Source organism: Poromitra crassiceps (assembly GCF_964638095.1).
Source record: "Poromitra crassiceps genome assembly, chromosome: 28".
In the NCBI taxonomy this organism is placed as follows: domain Eukaryota; kingdom Metazoa; phylum Chordata; class Actinopteri; order Beryciformes; family Melamphaidae; genus Poromitra; species Poromitra crassiceps.
Window position 1 is genome coordinate 17365937 of NC_139651.1, and position 21115 is coordinate 17387051.

At 42.1% G+C, this 21115-nt stretch overlaps 1 protein-coding gene across 1 annotated transcript; it reads left to right on the forward strand.

Moving 5' to 3' along the window:
- Positions 1-1852: 1852 nt before the first annotated feature.
- Positions 1853-11358, forward strand: LOC310799590 (uncharacterized protein). The gene is made up of 8 exons (XM_083662178.1): positions 1853-1985; positions 4502-4858; positions 5700-5915; positions 6029-6289; positions 6488-6835; positions 7824-7938; positions 8547-8610; positions 8732-11358. Exons 1-8 carry the CDS (start codon positions 1883-1885, stop codon positions 8891-8893), a joined length of 1626 nt encoding a protein of 541 aa, XP_083518304.1. The 5' UTR covers positions 1853-1882; the 3' UTR covers positions 8894-11358.
- Positions 11359-21115: the final 9757 nt, after the last annotated feature.

Here is a 21115-nt window from a genome sequence, read left to right on the forward strand (position 1 = left end):
AGAGAGACAGAAGAGAGCGCGCGAGGGAGAGAGAGAGAGGAGAGAGAGAGAGCCCACCCTTCTCTCGACACTCGGTCTCGTGCGCAAAATGCTTGTGTTCTTGTTGATTTCTTGATTTCTGTTCCATGTTCACATATCAGATCTCCAGGTGCAGGTGAACACATCAACAGACAGATATGGACGTGTAGTTGTGAAGTGTGTCAGCAGATGTCTTCTAGCTGCTCGTCGTTCCTACGTCTGGTACCAGATTGGATACAGACGGAATGAAGAAACTTCTTCTCTTACAGCCTACTTTCATCCTTCAGCCAGCTATTCCTGTGCTGTAAAAGGACTTGAGGAGTTCCGCTCTCCTGTAGTGTGTGAGTTTACTCCACAGTGTGTCACTAACATAGCGCCACCTGCTGGACACCTTTACCTAATGCACTGTAGCATGACTGCATGTATTTAAAAGATGTCATTCTAACAGTGATGTTTAAAAACTCTTTCATCTTTCAGGTGTCAGAGGTCAAACCTGCAGCAGAGTGACTTACAGCAACACACACATCTGTGCCTTGAAGGGCTCATCAGTGAACATTTCCTCCACCTACAACAGTAATGTTGATGTTAAATCTACATTGTGGTTCAGTCCCACACATAGTGATCGATGGCAGGTTTCCTCACAGCCTGAGGACCTTAGTGAGGACTCAGAGTTTGCAGGTCGTGTTCAGATGATTCACACAGAGGAGACAACAAAGAGAGGAAGCTCCACTCTGACAATCACTGACCTGAGAGAGACAGATTCACAACAGTATCGCTTCATGTTCAAACAGCAGGATGGTTATTATATCTGGGGAAGAGATTTTCCTGGAACAACTCTGAGCGTCACAGGTATGTTGAACACAAACTGATATATACAACAACATGGTACATTTAAACTAACTGATGACATCTGAATGTGGACAATACTGTTGAATATTGTGACAACACTTTCATGTCAAATTGATAGAGATGATATGAATTTGTGTTCAGCTCATTCAGACATTAACTGGATGATGTGTTTAACATCTTGGAATAGCAACTGCTATTTTGGCTGCGTGTGTGTGTGTGTGTGTGTGTGTGCGTGCGTGCGCGCGCGTGCGTGCGTGTCTGTGTGTGTGTGTGCGTGTGGGTCTGTGTCTGTGTGTGTGTGTGCGCGCGCGCGTGTGCGTGGGTGGTGTGTGTGTGTGCGTGTGCGTGTACACACTGTGAGTGTGTGTGTGTGCGTGTGTGTGTGTGTGTGTGGGTGTGTGTGCGTGTGCATGTGGGCGTGTGTGTGTGTGTGTGTGTGTCGGTGAGTGTGTGTCTCTGTGTGTCTGTGTGTGTGTCTGTGTGTGTGTGTGTGTGTGTGTGTGTGTGTGTGTGCGTGCGTGCGTGTGTGGGTCTGTGTATGCGTGTGTGTGTGTGCGTGCGTGCGTGCGTGTGTGTGTGCGTGTGCGTGCGTGTGTGTGTGTGTGTGGGTCTGTGTGTGTGTGTGTGTGTGTGTGCGTGCGTGCGTGCGTGCGTGTGTGGGTCTGTGTGTGTGTGTGTGTGTGTGCGTTCGTGCGTTCGTGCGTGCGTGCGTGCGTGCGTGTGTGTGTGTGTGGGTCTGTGTGTGTGTGCGTGCATGCGTGCGTGCGTGCGTGTGGGTCTGTGTGTGTGTGTGTGTGTGTGTGGGACTGTGTGTGCGTGTGTGCGTGCGTGCGTGTGCGTGTGTTTGTGTGTGATAATTTAGTCTGCAGTAACTTTTCTGTTCCATGTTCACATATCAGATCTCCAGGTGCAGGTGACCAGATCCCAGTTCTCTAACCAGGCAGAGCTGAAGTGTCACAGCAGCTGTCGTCTAGCTGGTCGTCTTTCCTACGTCTGGTACAAGAATGGACAGACAATGACAGGAGAAACTTCTTCTTCTTATCCAGGCAGCTTTGGTCCTGAAGACAGCTATTCCTGTGCTGTAAAAGGATATGAGGCTTCCCGCTCTCCTGCAGTGTGTGAGTTTACTCCACAGTGTGTCACTAACATAACGTCACCTGGTGGATAACTTTACCTAATGCACTGTAGCATGACTGCATGTTTTTCATATGGGTGAACCCACTATATTCAACCCCCACCCTGTCTGTGTTAGTGCCTGGCTCTGAGATATGGTGAAACGCGCGATGACCACGCCCCAAACTCATTTGATTGGTCACCGCAACTGCTTCTTTCAAGATGTGGTTAAGATTATGGTTATGGTTTTCTTATTTAACTTTTATTCAAATTTCAAGTGTCACGTGACCGTTGAGCCGAGGAGAGAAGCATAAATGCAGCAACATGAGCGAGACTTTATTTATAGTCGGTGACCATGTGTTGAGCGATATTGTCGGGTCTGTATAGTCTCATACAGGGCCCGAAATTAACTTTTTGACCCACCGGCCAGTGGCGGGTAGATGGAAGAAATCTACCCGCCAAGCATATTTCTTACCGGCCAAAAAAAAAAAAAACATTTTTGTGTCACATATATCCATATATATACATTTTTTTCAGTACATTTCAAGTAGATAAGATATTACGTTGAAGAATACACACTTAAATAAGAGGCCAGAGTAAAATTTGAAGCTAATTATTTTAATATATTGATTGATGATTGATTAATCAATACATGTCAAGTCAATCTTATCAATACATGTCATGTCAATCTTGAGCTTAAATTGTAACCTAATGTTAAACATCAGACTCCTCACTCTCTACCCTCTTTGCAGGATTTAACAGAAGTAAATTTGAAGGTTTTGTAAACATAACTCCTCAGACTCATCACCCTCTCTCTACTTCTCCTCTTTGCAGCCTATGTGTGACACTGGCTCTGTTCATGGTCACGAACGGCTTCCAGCTTCATTGATTTACTACCGATGACAAACGTGTTGTTTCTATTTTTCTTTTTGGCATACTTGCGGCACACGGAACAACTCATCACTACAGACTGGCTACAGTATGATGCTGGGGCTGTACTACAGCCCCAGCATCATACTGTAGCCTGTCTCTTGAAACATCAAACTATCGCCAAACTTCCACTCCTCTCGAAACTTTATTTTGTTAGGTGGTCCCGCTCTCGCTGCCGCTTCATCCTTTTCGTCGGAGAAAGCCGCGGTGGGTTTTCTTTTTAGCGGCCGGCTTACTCCCTCGATATGGTTCCACATTGTAACCCATTTAACGTTAAATCAAGCTAACGTTAGCTATAGCAGGCGGACCACGTTAGCTCCCTGCAGTGCAAGCAGGCGCTGCAGAATGCAGATGGCCACCATAGGATGGCCACGGCCAGTCAGCACAGAAGAGTAGCGGATGTGACGTCAGCCAAAACAAGCCAAAAATGAGGCCGGAGTTGACGCGCAAGGAGAGATTGGGGGCTGCAATCGCTGCAATAAAGGCGACTGTCGTAAGACCAAAACACACCGCAGTTTTAATTATTTTACATGACTATTTTGTTACCCGCCACGTGGCGGACAGACCTTTTATGTCACTCGCCAAAGCAAAAATATGCCCGCCATTGGCGGGTGGCGGGCTCTAATTTCGGGCCCTGGTCTCATATCTATTGACCTCTCACAGGGTTTTTCACGAATGCACATGCTTTGTTTCGCAGTTGTATTTCGGACTCACTAATGCACACAATCTGTTTCACAAATGCACACGCTCTGATTCACAAATGTAATTTTTATGCAAACTTGTAATATAAATTCGGAAATGCACACGCTCTGCTTCACAAATATAATTTTGAAGCACACTTGTAATATAAATTCACAGATCATGCGAATTGCTCAATGTGCATTTACAAACTGCTTCTCATTTGTGAACCTCTGTCCTGTCGTGAATTTTGAGACTCCCCTGACGTGCAGGTCAACGAATGTCACCATTGGCTGATAAAGCTGTCAATCAAATGTGATTCTGATTGACAGATTCATCAGCCAATCAGGTGTGTTTGCTTTCAGCCAATCATATGGCTCCTTACATTTGCGCTAGACTACAACAGCTACAGAGCTAATGGCTACATCCCATCTGAGATGGGTTGTTAGTGTTTAACGGACAACTCACTTTCAAACGGCATCCTGGACAATTTATCGGTCTTATCAGCCTCGAGACGGCCGGGAAGGGTTTTGGACGAATTACTGGATGTTACTGTGACATGTTTGGTCGTGTTTTGGCTTGCGATGGCTGCGGGGAGCGGGGAGTAGAGACGTTACCACAGCACAGCCCTTCCCATTCGCTCACTCCCAGTTCCAAGCCTCAAACCTGGGCATTTCTGAACACTTATCTGTTACTGCAGTCAAACAATGTTTCATAAGCACGATGGTAGTAACGTTAGGCATATTTACAACTGTTCCATTATCCACACAAGACGGTTATGTTATGTTAGCAGAGCTTCTGGGTGGTATATGCTCTATATTAGCTAGCCGCGTTAGCAAGTAAGCTAACGTTATCTAGTTAATTATAGATCACAGCCCACACTTAACAGTTTAAAAACCCTTTCATCTTTCAGGTGTCGACGGTCAAACCTGCAACAGAGTGACTTACAGCAACACACACATCTGTGCCTTGAAGGGCTCATCAGTGAACATTTCTTGTACCTACAACAGTTATGAGGATGTTCTATCTAAATGGTGGTTCAGTCCCACACATAGTGATCGATGGCAGGATTCCTCACAGCCTGAGGACCTTAGTGAAGACTCAGAGTTTGCAGGTCGTGTTCAGATGATTGAAGCAGAGAGAGGACGCTCCACTCTGACAATCACTGACCTGAGAGAGAGCGATGCATCAGAGTATCGCTTCACTTTCAAAACACAGATGTTTCAATGGGGAAGTGATTTTCCTGGAACAAATCTGACCGTCATCACAGGTATGTTGAACACAAACTGATATATACAACAGCATGGTACATTTAAACTAACTGATGACATCTGAATGTGGACAATACTGTTGAATATTGTGACACTTTCATGTCAAATTATAGTTTATATCATCATGAATTTGTGTTCAGCTATTCAGGCTCTGTTTGGATGATGTAACTTAGCATTACTCCACAGTATTTAACATATAGGAATTGTAACTGCTATTTTGACTGTGTGTGTGTGTGTGTGTGTGCGTGTGTGTGTGTGTGTGTGTGTGTGTGTGTGTGTGTGTGTGTGTGTGTGTGTGTGTGTGTGTGTGTGTGTGTGTGTGTGTGTGTGTGTGAGAGAGAGAGAGAGAGAGACAGTTTCCAATAATTTCATAGGAAGGAACTTTTCATTTCTTAGGAAGCTTCCTGTAAAGAACCATGCATGAAGTGAGGTAGTGGTGATATGTAAGACATGGAAGGAGCAATTTCTAAAAAGAAAAACCTGGAAAGAACTGCAAAAGTATAAATTGTTTAGTGGAAAAATACTGTCCATGTCAGTTATCAGAAGTCATTATTCATAGAAGTATATAATATAGTTACTTGTGTAATTCTTTATTTTAGTTTGTTTCTAATCTTCTATAATATATGGTAATGTCATGGTTCTGTCTTGGAAACAACACAGGAAATTGGAGCAACTTACCAACTAGGCTATTGAACGCCTTCTATATTTTCCTTAAAATTAGAAGATCATTTCATGGTTCTTTCCAGGAAACCTCCTAAGAAATAAACAGTTTCTCTCTAGGAAATTGCGGACCTGGAAAATTAGTGTCTAATGACTTTTCTGTTCCATGTTCACATCCAGATCTCCAGGTGCAGGTGATCAGATCCAACTCTACCCAGGCAGAGCTGGAGTGTCACAGCAGCTGTCCTCTAGCTGGTCGTCCTTCCCATGTGTGGTACAAGAATGGACAGACAATTAAGGAAGAAACTTCTCCTTCTTATACAGTCTACCTTCGTCCTGAAGACACACATTCCTGTGCTCTAAAAGGACTTGAGGCTTTACGCTCTCCTTCAGTGTGTGAGTTTACTCCACAGTGTGTCACTAACATGACCTGGTGCAGCCAGATAAAATCCATGATAAAACACATCGTAATCTTACAGTTAATTTATGTTAATTATCATTTCTTCCAGATGGTCCAAAGCTTCCCTCAGTGTTGGTGAATTCCTCTGGTGAAATAGTGGAGGGCAGTTCAGTGACTCTGAGCTGCAGCAGTGATGCCAACCCAGCAGCTAATTACACTTGGTACAAGAAGAATGACACCTCTCCAAAAGCATCAGGACAGACCTTCACCATCACTAACTTCACATCTGAACACAGTGGAGAATATTACTGTGAGGCCAGGAACTTATTAGGAGCTACAACTTCTCCTGGCCATCTCATCGCTCTAGCAGGTAGAGTGATTACAAATAATTAAGAAATTCATTGTGGAAAGAAAGTCATTTGAGGTTCGGCGCGACTGGATCTTTTTTTCTGCTAGTAAGTGAATGTTGTTAATATTTGTAGTCAAATCTGTACTGCCTTTACACATAATGGGTTATTCTCCAGTCCTGCTTGTGTGACACATTTGCCTTTGTTTTTCTTCTGTCTAGTTGATGTTCGGTTCCTGGACAGGCGTGTCGGGGAGTCCGTGGTCCTTCCCTGTGTGTGTGAGGAGACCGGCCCTGCACCCCTCGCCGTCTACCTGAAGCGCTCTTCACTGCGTCCCGGCAATGTGCTGTTCATGCTCACCAACACCACCTTCTACGTGTACGATAGTGACAACGACAAGCGCATCACTGTTGATGGAGACCCCAGCAGCCGCCGGCTGAACGTGACCATCTCCCAGCTGAGGGTCACTGACGCAGGCCGCTACTACTGTGAGTTTGTGCTGGAAGGCTCTCCTCCTGTGGACAGAAGAATACCTGGCAAGACTGAGTTCTCCCTGCACGTCACTGCTGGTGAGTTTGTGGGAGAGAAACTGCACACTATTTCTCACCCAGAGGGGAGAGAAGCATCATGTGCTGTCTCCTCCGCTTGTCTGCATCCCACCAATAACAAATATGCAGTATTCTCCAGAATCACACTCTTCTGGAAGACCCTCGAAACATTTAGGGCTCTATCTTCCCCCTGGCCTTAAATTTGCGTTTATGGCTTGGCGCAGTGCTATTAGTGGGCGTGGTCAGGCGTATTCCCTAATTTTTCCTTGGCGCTAAACAGCAGAATTCGCGGCGCTAACCATTTAACCACGCCTTTTTAAGAGTAGAATTATTCACAAGTGTTGGATTGAATCACATTCTTCCCTTCCAAGGTCCCGATCCACCAAGGTACTCCAGTCCGGTAACTCCGGTTTGCGGCTGCATGCTGTCATCTCTTCATGCCAATTTGGATATCTCAGCACATCACAGATCATAGCCTGAATAAAATGATTCAACCTACAGGCGAATACAGATCTGTTCAGCAGGGCTGATGGTCTCCCTGTACAATATAGAACGTTAACTATCGGTGACATTCCTGATACCATCCGATTCCATGATCTTTATATGTTGTAAACACATAACTTTTTGCGTTTAAGGCCAGTTTAGCGCCTAAGGCCAGAAAATAGAGCCCTTAGTCTAAACTCCACTGAAACCTAAACAAAACTCTGTCGTGTAGTGATAGAGTTACACATACATGGCCTTTAAATGAAGAATTAATTTACACGACAATAAGTTTACAATGAAATTAATACATCAAATGTGCAAAGAAAATACAGCCATGTCAGGTTTTCCAGACAGTTTTTCTGTAGCTGTGGTCAGGAGGAACCTCCATCATATTTAGAGGTGGACGACTGACTGACTTGTATCAGATATTTCAATATCATCCATCAAACTGATATAAGCTATTGTAACAGACTGTTCTGGACACTATTGATCTACCCTCAGTAAGACACTTCTCATATCTGTCTAGCTTTGTGTATCTGTCAAGACAAAGGAACAGCTACTGGTCTGAATGCAGCTAAGCTGACTCTCATCATCATCTTCCTGATTCTGATTGCTGTGTTTCTCCTCTACCTGTGGATCAGGTAAGAGAGTCAAAGTCACTGTGCTTCTCCTCTACCTGTGGATCAGGTAAGAGAGTCAAAGTCACTGTGTTTCTCCTCTACCTGTGGATCAGGTAAGAGAGTCAAAGTCACTGTGTTCCTCCTCTACCTGTGGATCAGGTAAGAGAGTCAAAGTCACTGTGTTTCTCCTCTACCTGTGGATCAGGTAAGAGAGTCAAAGTCACTGTGTTTCTCCTCTACCTGTGGATCAGGTAAGAGAGTCAAAGTCACTGTGTTCCTCCTCTACCTGTGGATCAGGTAAGAGAGTCAAAGTCACTGTGTTTCTCCTCTACCTGTGGATCAGGTAAGAGAGTCAAAGTCACTGTGTTTCTCCTCTACATGTGGATCAGGTAAGAGAGTCAGTCACTGTGTTTCTCCTCTACCTGTGGATCAGGTAAGAGAGTCAAAGTCACTGTGTTTCTCCTCTACCTGTGGATCAGGTAAGAGAGTCAAAGTCACTGTGTTCCTCCTCTACCTGTGGATCAGGTAAGAGAGTCAAAGTCACTGCTCTTTTCATTTGATACTTTATGATTCAGTTAGAATGGATGGAGGTTTGTTTAATCATGTATTGGTCGACTGATACATTCCAGGAAGAAGAGAACTCAGAACTCCACCACTGAACCGAGTGACACAGTACAACTACAGACTGTACAGGTGAGAGAGAGTGAGAGAGAGACAGAGACAGAGATACAGAGAGAGAGAGAGAGAGAGAGAGAGAGACAGAGCTATACGACATTTTCTTTTCTAATCATCTTGTCTGTCTTCTCTCCATCAGGCACACTCTGATCCTGCGTATGATGACATCGCTGCAGCTCAGACTGACTCTGATCCTGAGTATGATGACATCGCTGCAGCTCATACTGACTCTGATCCTGAGTATGATGACATCGCTGCAGCTCAGACAGAAGCCACAGAGGAGCAGGAAGACCTGCTGTGAAGTCCAGTCATGTTGAAACAGGCTGATATCAAATCACATTCAGTCACAGTTGTTAAAGTAATGCCCCCTCATGGATTGAACACAAATCCAGTGCATGTTGCTTCAGAATGTAGCCGCTGTATGACCCATGTTGTGCCCAGGTGTTGTGACTGAAAGTGATGTCATTTTGACCACATGCAGGCTGTATGGTTTGTGCACTGTGTGGTATAAACTGCCCTCACTGCATCATAGAAAGAAGAACTAGAGGGACACTTCTAGTACCTATAGTTGTAAAAGTAAAAAGTACTTTGTAGCAGCTCATTTGCTATATCCTCATTATGCTGTGAGAGACTGAGACCTGTCTTATCTAGAAGGATCTGTTGCTGAAACGAGAGGTTTTATCTCCCATCTGAAACCTCTCCCACTGCACTGACGCAAAGGAAACATTTTAGATCTAAATCTGCCTGCAGACAATTTCTGCTTATGCATCATCAACTGAGGAAATATGATTTGCAATATTACTTTTGAATGACTTTGTTCTGTATATATGATGTTCTTTTGATTAATTAATAGTATCACAATTCCTGCATGTGTATTTAACCGGGGTACGTTGTAACCCAGGTTCTTTGAGTGGAGAGAGTGGGCCCTATCCTCCCCCTGGCCTTAAAATTGCGTTTAACGCCAGGCGCAGCTCTTTTTGTGGGCGTGGTCTGGCGCAGTCCATATTTTCCCCTCGGTGCTAAACGCATCTGTTAACGACAACTTTTAAGCGTAGAATTATTCACAACGTGCTCATTGGAGAACTGCAGTAAATGAATCACAATCTTCCCTTTCAAGCTCCAATTCCACGGAGCGATCCAGTCCGGTCAGAAAAGCCCGACCAAAGTGCTCTGAGCTTCCCCCCTCCCTCTTTCATCCCTGTCTGTCTCCATATATATTATTCCATATTATGCTCCTCAAACCAATCTTACTGCAGTTTAAATACTGCAAGCATGTAAATACGCTACACTATAGCAAGATCAAAGTGAAAAGAATGTTCTAAATGCATCGGCTAGAAAAATATAGCCTATCCCTGGATGTCATGATGAGATTAGATTGGTGAAAGTTTGGGCAGAATGATATCGTTTTCTCTCGCTACCTTTTCTTCTCCCCCACTGCACAAGTAGGATGATGCAACAGCCTCTGAATGACAGGGCCTCACAACTACGGTATGACAACTTTTTTTTCATCGGTCATTGTACCTGCCTATAGTGCCTACATATACATTTTGGCCTTTCACGCAAAATAGTGATGGTTCTGTCTGTCATTCTGTGGTGTAGCCTACATTTCAGATCTGATGCTTGCAGTGCGTTATAGGGGCAGAAATTGACAAACGAGAGAGAGTGAGAGAGAGAGAGAGAGGGGGGAGAGAGAGTGAGTGCATCTGCATCCCCGGGGCCGGCGCGCTGAATCTGCATCTCTGCTGCGTAATTACACACGCAGTACCCACCAATTTTGTCTGTCATTTTCCCCTTGGCGCACATAAAGAAACATGCTTCCGTCACTGTCTGCTTGATGGCGAGAGATACTTCAGCTGTATGCTACTCGTGACAAAACCAGACATCGAATTTTCAACAGTTAACTTTTGCAGTATAGGCCTAGGTTACTGGCTATATCCCCGGTGCACTGAATAAGACCTGGTTTTGAAAAGTGCTAAGCGCTAAATTAATGCCAGGGGGGAAGATAGCTTTAGGCCAGTATTTAAGGCCGAAACGCCCATTCTGGCATATTCTGGCACTGCGCCACGCTTCTTCGTCGTAAAGCGCATTTCGGGGCCTAAAACCATGATGCTATCTTCCCGAGTCAGGCGCAAAGCGTGTTTTTTTGCGTTTAATGCCAGTTTAGCACCTAAGGCCAGGGGGAAGATGCCAGATGTTTGTAATGCCCCTGTCCCAATGTTTCATATATACCAGATGTTTGTAATGCCCCTGTCCCAATGTTTCATATATACCAGATGTTTGTAATGCCTCTGTCCCAATGTTTCATATATACCAGATGTTTGTAATGCCCCTGTCCCAATGTTTCATATATACCAGATGTTTATAATGCCCCTGTCCCAATGTTTCATATATACCAGATGTTTGTAATGCCCCTGTCCCAATGTTTCATATATACCAGATGTTTGTAATGCCCCTGTCCCAATGTTTCATATATACCAGATGTTTGTAATGCCCCTGCGAATCTGGTTTGAAAAGTAATGTGATGATGCCCTCTTTCTGTGTGCCTGGTAGTATTCCCTGAGTAAAATATATATCCCCAGCCCATTCTGATTTCCATCTTAGCTTTTATATATATTTTATATATTTAATTGCTGGGCATTAATTAATCAGGTCCACACACCTGTGAGAGTTTGTGGAGGTGAATGGCTGAGGATCAGATCGCTGTGGATAACTGCTGTGTCTGTCAATATTGATGTAAATTAAGCTTATTTGTGTGATTAAATTGAAGTTGTTGCCATCAGTTGATTCCTGTTATTCTGTTGTCTTTTTTAAGCATCTGCATGCTTTGTGAAGCACTTCATTGCACTGATTAGTTATTCTAGTTTTGTATTTCCCATTAGTTCTTATTGGACCTCCTTCTTAATTATTGTTTTCTGAGTTTTTGTAGTTATGGCTCTGTTTGGTTCAGCTAGGAGACGAGGCCGTGAGGAGGGAGGTAAGGAGACTTGGAGGATCCTTCATGCATCTTTTTAACCAATTGAACCGCCTTCATGATGGCAGCTCTTTTTTGGTTTCCGGGTCAACAAGGAGACAAGGCCGCGAGGACGGAGGAAAGGATACATTTTCACCAAATGAGATACACCCATCTGTCTCATCCTTGGTTGAACTCATTAAACTGAATTAGCATTAACTGCAAGGCAGCCTCACAATGCAAGTTCTAGTATGAACCTTCAACAATGAGGACAGTATAAGCCGTACAGAGTAGATGCACGCACAGTCAACATAAAGTCTTACATTATCATACATGATCTAAAATAAATAAAATAATCTAATCGCTGGATGGAATCATGAAACTCAGGTTTCTAAAGCTGTGACAGGGGGGCCTCTGACAGGGCCTTGCTGCAGCCGCCCCCTCCTGCATCATACTGAATTTCTCCATTGGTTTGGGGTGAAAAGAAATATATTGTAGGCGGAGTTCCCAGCATGCTCTGGGGTAGATGTGTTTATCAATGTGCTTTGGGATGTTAGTTAAAGGACTTCCTGTTCTACATGTGTGATGTTAATTATCTGCAAGGTTATTGTCGACTAATAGTGCTGTTCTACATGTTATTTACATTGCTTCACAATGTTGAAATGTTGGCACCATGGGTGACTCTGGTGTACAGTTCAGTGACCCCCTCTGAGATGCTGTGTGTGGTCTAATGCAACAATAAACAGTATTTCCTGTAGTTTTGTGTTGTGCGCAATGCAGGATCTGCTAATAAAAAGGAGATAATCTCTCTGACTGTGCTTGTTGCAATCTTTTCCTAACTTTTGATTGGGTTGCAAAGACTCATGTCTGAGTGGGCATTACCCACCCCTGCCCATAGACCCCTCTCATGGGGGTCATTTTGTGTTGAAAAGGCAGGGTAAACACAGGTGCAAGCAAAACACTAATAAGTTTCAAACTTCCATGATTGGAATAAGGCAGCCTCGCAATGCAACTTCTAGTATGAACCTTCAACAATGAGGACAGTATAAGCCGTACAGAGTAGACGCACGCACAGTCAACATAAAGTCTTACATTATCATACATGATCTAAAATAAATAAAATAATCTAATCGCTGGATGGAATCATGAAACTGAATTAGCGAGGTAACCTTGCATGCACGTTCCAGTAGAAACCTTATATATTACTTCCAAGAGATTATTTTCTTTCAAGTCAATAGCTGAGGGGTTAAGACAGAGGACTCTGAAGCAGGTGTGCTGAGATCAAATCGTGCTTGGGGATGTCTTTTTTTCTCTCTGAACACAGACCTTGTGGGAGTGGCATATGGGGAAGCAGACGATCTACCGTGCAGGGAACCTCATATAGACCCTTTTCACGGGGGCCATTTTGTGTCAAAAAGGCAGAATAAACACAGGTGCAAGCAAAACACTAATGAGGGGTTCCAAATTCCAACCATGGAAGTTTGAAACCCTCATTAGTGTTTTGCTTGCACCTGTGTTTACCCTGCCTTTTCAACACAAAATGACCCCCATGACAGGGGTCTATGGGCAGGTAATGCCCACTCAGACATAAGTCTTTGCAACCCAATCAAAAGTTAGGCAAATCTTGCAACAACCACAGTCAGAGAGATTATCTCCATTTTATTAGCAGATCCTGCACAACACAAGACTACTGGAAACACTGTTTATTGTTGCATTACACCACGCACAGCATCTCAGAGGGGGTCACTGATCGGCACACCAGAGTCACCCATGGTGCCAACATTTCAACATTGTGAAGCAATGTAAATAACATGTAGAACACAGGGGGGGGGGGGGATCAAATTATATATGATCATATAATTTATATCCACTTTGACAAGCATCACAGGTATCTCTTTGCTAAAGCTGTGACAGGGGGGCCTCTGACAGGGCCTTGCTGCAGCCGCCCCCTCCCTCTCGAATGCCCTCCCCAGTCACATCTGACAGACCAAAACTAATTGTCTTTCATACTCATTGTGTCATCTTTCCAAACAAGCCGCGGATCTCTTAAGTTGAATAGAATTTGAATTACATTGTGAGAAGCTCCACGTAGTGGTGGTGGAGCAGGCTCCAACACCACCCGAGGTCCACCAAGGGGAGCTCCCCTTCGTACTCAAAGCTCTTCGCTGAGAGCGTTTATCTTTTTCGTCTGTCACTGTTCAAAACTGACTGAGGTTTGAACTCACGACCTCAAAAGGTCCTGAGGTTTGAAACCACAAGCTAAATACTGCTGAGCAGCAATCAAACTCTCTGAGCCATTGGGTCACACTTTTTAAGACAGGTTCTCAGAGCTTTTCAGTCTTTCATCTGGCTGTCGAAGTTTAAAACTAACCAACGACCTCAAAGCTGATGAACCCACATGCTCAACAGTGCTGGGCAGTAACCCAACTGTCTGAGCCACTGGGTCACAGTTGCACTTGAGAGAGAAGGGGTGGCGGACACTGGGGGGGAAGTAGGGATTAGTAGGATCAGAATGGAACACACTAAGTTAAGATGCATTAGGGCTCATTCATTTTGGAAAATAAAAACTTTGCACAGTTTAATTACTTTACAATATTCAACACAATTCTACATAGAAGAATTATGGACAGGTAGTGTAAAAATAATGTAAAAAATGTTTTAGCTCATGTTGTAGTTTCCACAGAAACCACAAGATGGAAGCACAAAACAAGGAGCCAAAGTCAGGCCTGCTCTCCACCTCTCACTGTTGGCTACTGCATAATTTCAGTCCAGGTGTCAAATACGAATGATCAAGATCAATATTATTAATATTATTCCGCACTTCCTCAGGTATGGTTACCACCAACCATGAGGAAATTAACAACACATTTTCAAATTTTTATTCTAATCTCTATGCTTCGAACCCCCCTGAAGATCAGACACCAATGGAGAGTTTCTTCCAAAAGTTGGAGATCCCCTCCATTGGCATTGACGTCAGAGATAGATTTGAGGAGTCTATCGCTGAAGCTGAAATAATACGAGCAATTGGAACCATGCAAATTGGGAAATCTCCGGGGCCCGATGGGTTCCCAAATGAATTTTTTAGGACATTCTCAAAGCTACTCTCTCCATTACTGTCTGAAATGTTTAATGAATCAATCGTTGCACTCTCGCTCCCTCCATCACTGTGCGAAGCCTCAATCTCTGTTTTACTTAAGAAAGGTAAAAGTCCCCTTGATTGTGCATCCTATCGGCCTATTTCTCTTCTTAACACCGATGTGAAAATACTGGCTAAGGTTTTAGCTCACCGTTTAGAGACAGTGCTCCCAGAGATTATTTCTCCAGACCAGACTGGATTTGTCAAAAAGAGACAGTCTTTCTCCAATCTTCGACGTCTCTTCAATATCATCTATTCTAAACCTTCCCAGACCCCAGAGGTAGTAGTGTCATTTGATGCGGAAAAGGCTTTTGACCGTGTAGAGTGGGATTATCTCTTCTTTGTTTTACGAAAATTTGGTTTTGGTGATGGTTTCATATCCATGGTCAAACTACTATATTCCTCCCCAAGGGCCTCAGTACGCACAAATGACACTATGTCTCCATTTTTCCAGCTGCACAGAGGGACAAGGCAGGGTTGTCCCTTAAGTCCCCTGCTCTTTGTCCTAGCAATAGAACCACTGGCCATAGCCTTGCGTAGTGACCATAGTATTTATGGTATTCGCAGAGACCAGGTCCATAAAGTTTCACTTTTTGCAGACGATTTGCTGGTTTTTGTATCGGATCCACTAATTTGTATCCCTAAGATTTTGAAGTTGCTAAAAGAATTTGGTATTTTTTCTGGGTACAAACTTAATTTACATAAAAGCGAACTAATTCCGATTAACGCTGCAGCAGACACATGTGTGTTTAATTCCCTTCCTTTTAAGGTTTCACCTGAAAGGTTCACCTATCTGGGCGTTGTTGTAACGCGGAGATATAGTGAACTATTTAAACATAATTTTTTCCCTCTGTTGGGCCATACCAAATTAGATCTGGCACGTTGGTCGGGGCTCCCTTTGACCCTTGCAGGGCGCATCAATGCAGTTAAAATGAACATCTTGCCTAAATTCATTTATCTTTTCCAATTAATACCAGTCTTTATCAAAAAATCATTTTTTTCTTCCTTGGATCAAATTGTCTCATTGTTTATTTGGAATGGTAAAATGCCTCGAATACGAAAAACTGTCCTTCAGAAACCTCGTGTAGCTGGTGGAATGGCTTTACCAAACTTTCAGTATTACTATTGGTCCTGCAATGTAAGAGCCATGTCCTTTTGGCAGTCTAAGCCAGTAGGATACGAGACTCCTTGCTGGCTGGCTTTGGAGGCTTCAACTGTATCTCAAGTGTCTTTACATTCCTTGCTCTGCTCACCCTTTTCTGGGGCTTTCCCTATTACAAAAATTACGACCAATCCAGTTGTATGTGACTCTCTCAAAATTTGGAAACAATTTAGACAGGCCTTTAAATTTAAAGATTTTCTTATTAACACACCGATCACAAAGAATTATGCCTTCCCCTCTTCTATTTCTGACAGTACTTTTGAACTTTGGAGACTGAAGGGAATATCTACTCTAGAGGATTTATTTATTGAGGACACCTTTGCATCCTTTGATCAGCTCTCTGATAAGTTTAGCCTACCCCCATCGCACTTTTTTAGATATCTGCAGATTCGTAACTTTTCTCGGTCCAATTTGGGCCAGTTTCCAGGGCGTCCACCCGAAAACCACTTGGACCGTATCCTTAAATTGAATCCGGTTATAAAAGGGTATATTGGTATGCTTTACCTTATAATTAACACTCTTGACCAAGTCGTATTTGAATCCCTCAAAAATAGATGGGAGAAGGATATGGAAATGCCTATCTCTGAGGAAGTATGGGATTTAGCAATTAAGAGAATACATTCTTCTTCAGTATGCTTGCGTCATTGTGTTATTCAGTTTAAAGTGGTTCATCGTCTTCATTACTCTAAAGAAAAACTGGCTAAAATGAATCCAGAGCTAGACCCAACTTGTGATAGATGCAAACAAACAACTGCCAGTCTTGGTCATATGTTCTGGTCATGCCCGAAATTAGTTCAGTTCTGGCAGTTTATTTTTGAGGCCCTGGCCACTATTTTGCAGTATCATTTAGAACCCTCCCCTTGGAGTGCCATCTTCGGGGTCGTTCCAGCTGGTGCACAATTAAGTGCTGCTCAGTTAAATCTAGTAGCCTACACTACTTTATTAGCTAGGAGATTGATATTATCCAAATGGAAAGATGCTTCCCCGCCCACTTTTGCACGTTGGATTAAGGAGGTTATGCAGTCATTAAAATTAGAAAAAGTCAGACATACCATGAGAGGATCAGTTTCCAAATTCTATTCAACATGGAGGCCGTTTCTTGATTTTGTAGAGGCTTTAGATGCCCAGCTATTAGCTGGAATGGACTAGTATTCTGTTTCTTTGTATTTGTTTATTTACTTTTATATTGATTTTTATCCCTCTTTCCCTCCCTCTCTCTTCCCATTGTAGTGTGTGTGTGTGTGTGTATGAATGAGTATGTATGTGGGAAAGTAATTCAACACAAATGCTCTCGAGATGCCTCTTGCCAAGTTGGGAATATGCTGTGTGTATTTTCTTTTCCTGTTTTTTGTTTCTGTTTTGTTTTTTTAATGGGCTTGTGGGGTGGGGGGGAGATGAAGGGGAGGGATATTGGAGCTATGAGCCCAATCTTCAGTTCATTCTTTCTTGAAATACCATGTTTTTATGTTGAAAAATTGAAAATAAACTTTGATTAAAAAAAAAAGATCAATATTATACATCTATATTTAATATTAACCTCATCCTGTAGTCGTGCAATGGAATCTCCTAACTGAAACGGATTCAAATTTAGATGAAAAATGGCACACCAAATGAATCATCCTAAACCTAACATACCGTTAACTCAACAATAAGGGGGTTGTCGTGACAGTGAGGGCAGGCTGTTGAATTGTTTACAGAGTTTTAAACATGAAATACAACAGTTTAAATGAACATGGAGTCTTAATTTATAAAGATGAATAGGAAAAGTAAGATGTGTATGTCAAATTAGATCAAAGTATGAATTAAATTGTGTAGTAAATGCTTACACTAGCCTAAATCCATCATAAGGCATCTGTCCCATAATACAAAACATTTTGTCCCATAATACCAAACGTTACAGAAAAAAGGGATTTTGGGTCAGATTCAGATTCAGATTCAGATTCAGACAACTTTATTTATCCCAGAAGGGCAATTCAGTTTCACAGCCTACTCAACACCTTCAAAGCTCACAGCGAGCTACAAACTTCAGACATGACAGGACGTAATGTAACAGCATGACATAACATAAACAAACAAATAATGTCAGAAATAACAGATCAGCCTCATATAAACATGAACAAGAAATAAAAAGTATACATATATTTCTATATGTAAAGCCATGAGAACATGTAGCCTATGTATACATGTATAGATGTATGTATACATATACACAAAAGAGGATGCCACGCCTCCTTGGAATATAATGTAACCTTCATTCCACCTCAGAAGGTTAGGTAACATCTTGACTATTGTAGAAATGTATCATGTGTTGTTGGGCTATTTTTTTTTTAATTCATGGCAAGAAAGCTTCCACAAGGCGAAAAGTAAAAAAGTGTCCCATAATACCTCTATTCACCCTAATTAAAACACTTTACACCACACTTTATGTAGCCTAGTTACTGTTACTGTACTACATTTTTACAGAGGTCTAATACTGTACCCTTTTGGGTAACACTTTACAATAACGTACACAAATCCTATAGTAGTTACTGATAAACGAACCATTAACTAATCGCCAGTTAATCATTCGCTAATGAAAAATTTGGCATTAGTTTATCACTAGTTAATCATAGTTAATGAGTAGGTAGTCATTAGTTAATGATTAGTATCTAATTTCCTGAGTAGAGTAGTTAATCAGTACCTAATGATTACTAAATTTCAGCTCGTGAATAGAGTAGTTAATCATTACTTAATGATTCCAAAATGTCAGTGCGTGAATGTATTAGTTAATCATTAGTTAATCATTCATTAATCTTTTTGTGTACCCTATTGTAAAGTGGTGCATCATACTCAGTAGTTTATGAATACTGAATCATTACCTGTCCATTAGTTACTCTTTTCGCACCCTAATATAAAGTGAAAGATATCCTTATCAAATAAACACTCCCTCCAGGTGAGATTCGAACCCTGAACCCCAAGATTGTTAAATTGTAAGTCTGGTTCTCTACCATCTGAGCTAACCAGCCTGTTACTTGGTAGAGCCATACTATAGGTCTGTAGAGTCAGAGACTAAGTATTATATCCTATCCACATACTACTTTCTGTTCAAGTACTTATAGTTTTTAAGATATATTCCACCCAAATACTACCTTCTCTCCAAATACTTATAGTTTTAAAGGTATATTCCATCCAAATACTACTTCATGTCCAAGTACTTAGGTATGTTTCAGCCAAATACTACTTATGTCTAAGTACTTGTAAGCAGTGTTGGGAAAGTTACTGAAAATTGGTAATTAGTTACAGTTACTAGTTACTTCTCTCAAAAGGTAATTTAATTACTTTAAAGTTACCAGTTACTTCAAAGTAATTAGTTACTAGGGAAAGTAACTTTTGCGTTACTTTTAAAAGTCCGCTTCGATTGTTATTAATGCACACATTATGTTAGTGTTGCTGTGCCACAGTGTGGCATTGAACATTTGCTTATTGGGGAGGCTTATAGCCTATCAAGGTCCTTAGCCTCTGGGGCTCTGGCTGCAGCTCTTTCCCCGGACTAGGTCTGAGGATCAGAAACTGGGTAATCCTCTGAAGTTGTCCGTTATTTTCATGTCCTAAAGTAACTAGTAACTAGTTACTATTTTAGTAACTGTAACTGAGTTACTGAATTTGAAAAAGTAATTAGTTAGATTACTAGTTACTGAAAAAGGTAGTTAAGTTACAGTAACTAGTTACTTAGTAACTAGTTACTCCCAACACTGCTTGTAAGTACTTGGACAGAAAGTAGTATTTGGGTGGAATATACCTTTAAACTATAATACTTGGTCTCAGGCTCTACATTCAATAGTATGGCTCAAACAAGCAACAGGCTGGTTAGCTCAGATGGTAGAGAACCAGACTTACAATTTAACAATCTTGGGGTTCAGGGTTCGAATCTCACCTGGAGGGAGTGTTTATTTGATAAGGATATCTTTCACTTTATATTAGGGTGCGAAAAGAGTAACTAATGGACAGGTAATGATTCAGTATTCATAAACTACTGAGTATGATGCACCACTTTACAATAGGGTACACAAAAAGATTAACTAATGATTAACTAATGATTAACTAATACATTCACGCACTGACATTTTGGAATCATTAAGTAATGATTAACTACTCTATTCACGAGCTGAAATTTAGTAATCATTAGGTACTGATTAACTACTCTACTCAGGAAATTAGATACTAATCATTAACTAATGACTACCTACTCATTAACTATGATTAACTAGTGATAAACTAATGCCAAATTTTTCATTAGCGAATGATTAACTGGCGATTAGTTAATGGTTAGTTTATCAGTAACTACTATAGGATTTGTGTACGTTATTGTAAAGTGTTACCCCCTTTTGCCCTGCCTGTTTTTAACTTGTGCATAGCTTTCTTTTTTGTGTATGTGAGTACTATGAGTGCAAAGCAAGCCAGAGAATTCCTTGTTTGTAGCCTACCTACATACTTGGCCAATAAAACTGATTCAGATTCTGACATGGCTTCATTTTGAAAGTTGTAATAGGAAGTGCTCCGTGCTATTAATAACAGCTTTACACTAGTGTAGCGGAAGTGTCACGTGATTTTGGGGGACAGACGCAGACGGCACACAGCTGTAACACATTTTTCCATGTTTTAACCAAAGGAATGACGGCTATTGTTTGCGCAAATTCTTTAAACGTGGATCATTGGCAGAGTCTAAACCGGACAGCTGACGACTAGCCGCCCAACCTGACCCGTTACTTGATTTGCTTTATTCGATCGTTCAGTCACAGTCAGTCGGGTCGTGATGATGGGAAAACACCGGGTTAGTGGTCGTTGCAGCTGCACACAGAAGACAACATAAAAAAGGTTTGGAATATGAAAATATTAAGAAAACATAAATGATGAAAATTAGACGTATATGTTATACACTAACTAGTAGCCTACATTTGGTTACCTTTGGTTACGCCTTGGTTACCCTTGGTTACATAGTTTTTGAAAGGAGTAATTAATTTTGAAAGATTTATGACAATCCCGTCTCCGTCTTCCCCTGCTACTAGCTTGACCACACAAAACACAACTAACTAAGCAGAAAACACAAGTGAAACGTTACTGACCCAAACAATTTCTGTCTGACTTGTTCTGACTTCTGAGCATTCTTCTGGTTCTGAGCGACAACTTTTGTGCGCTTTTACTTTGAAGACGAAATCTGCCAACCGGAAGGGTGGGTGCTGGTAGCTGCTTGTAGCTCGCCACAGGCAGGAGGACAGAGCGGATTCCATTGGAAAGC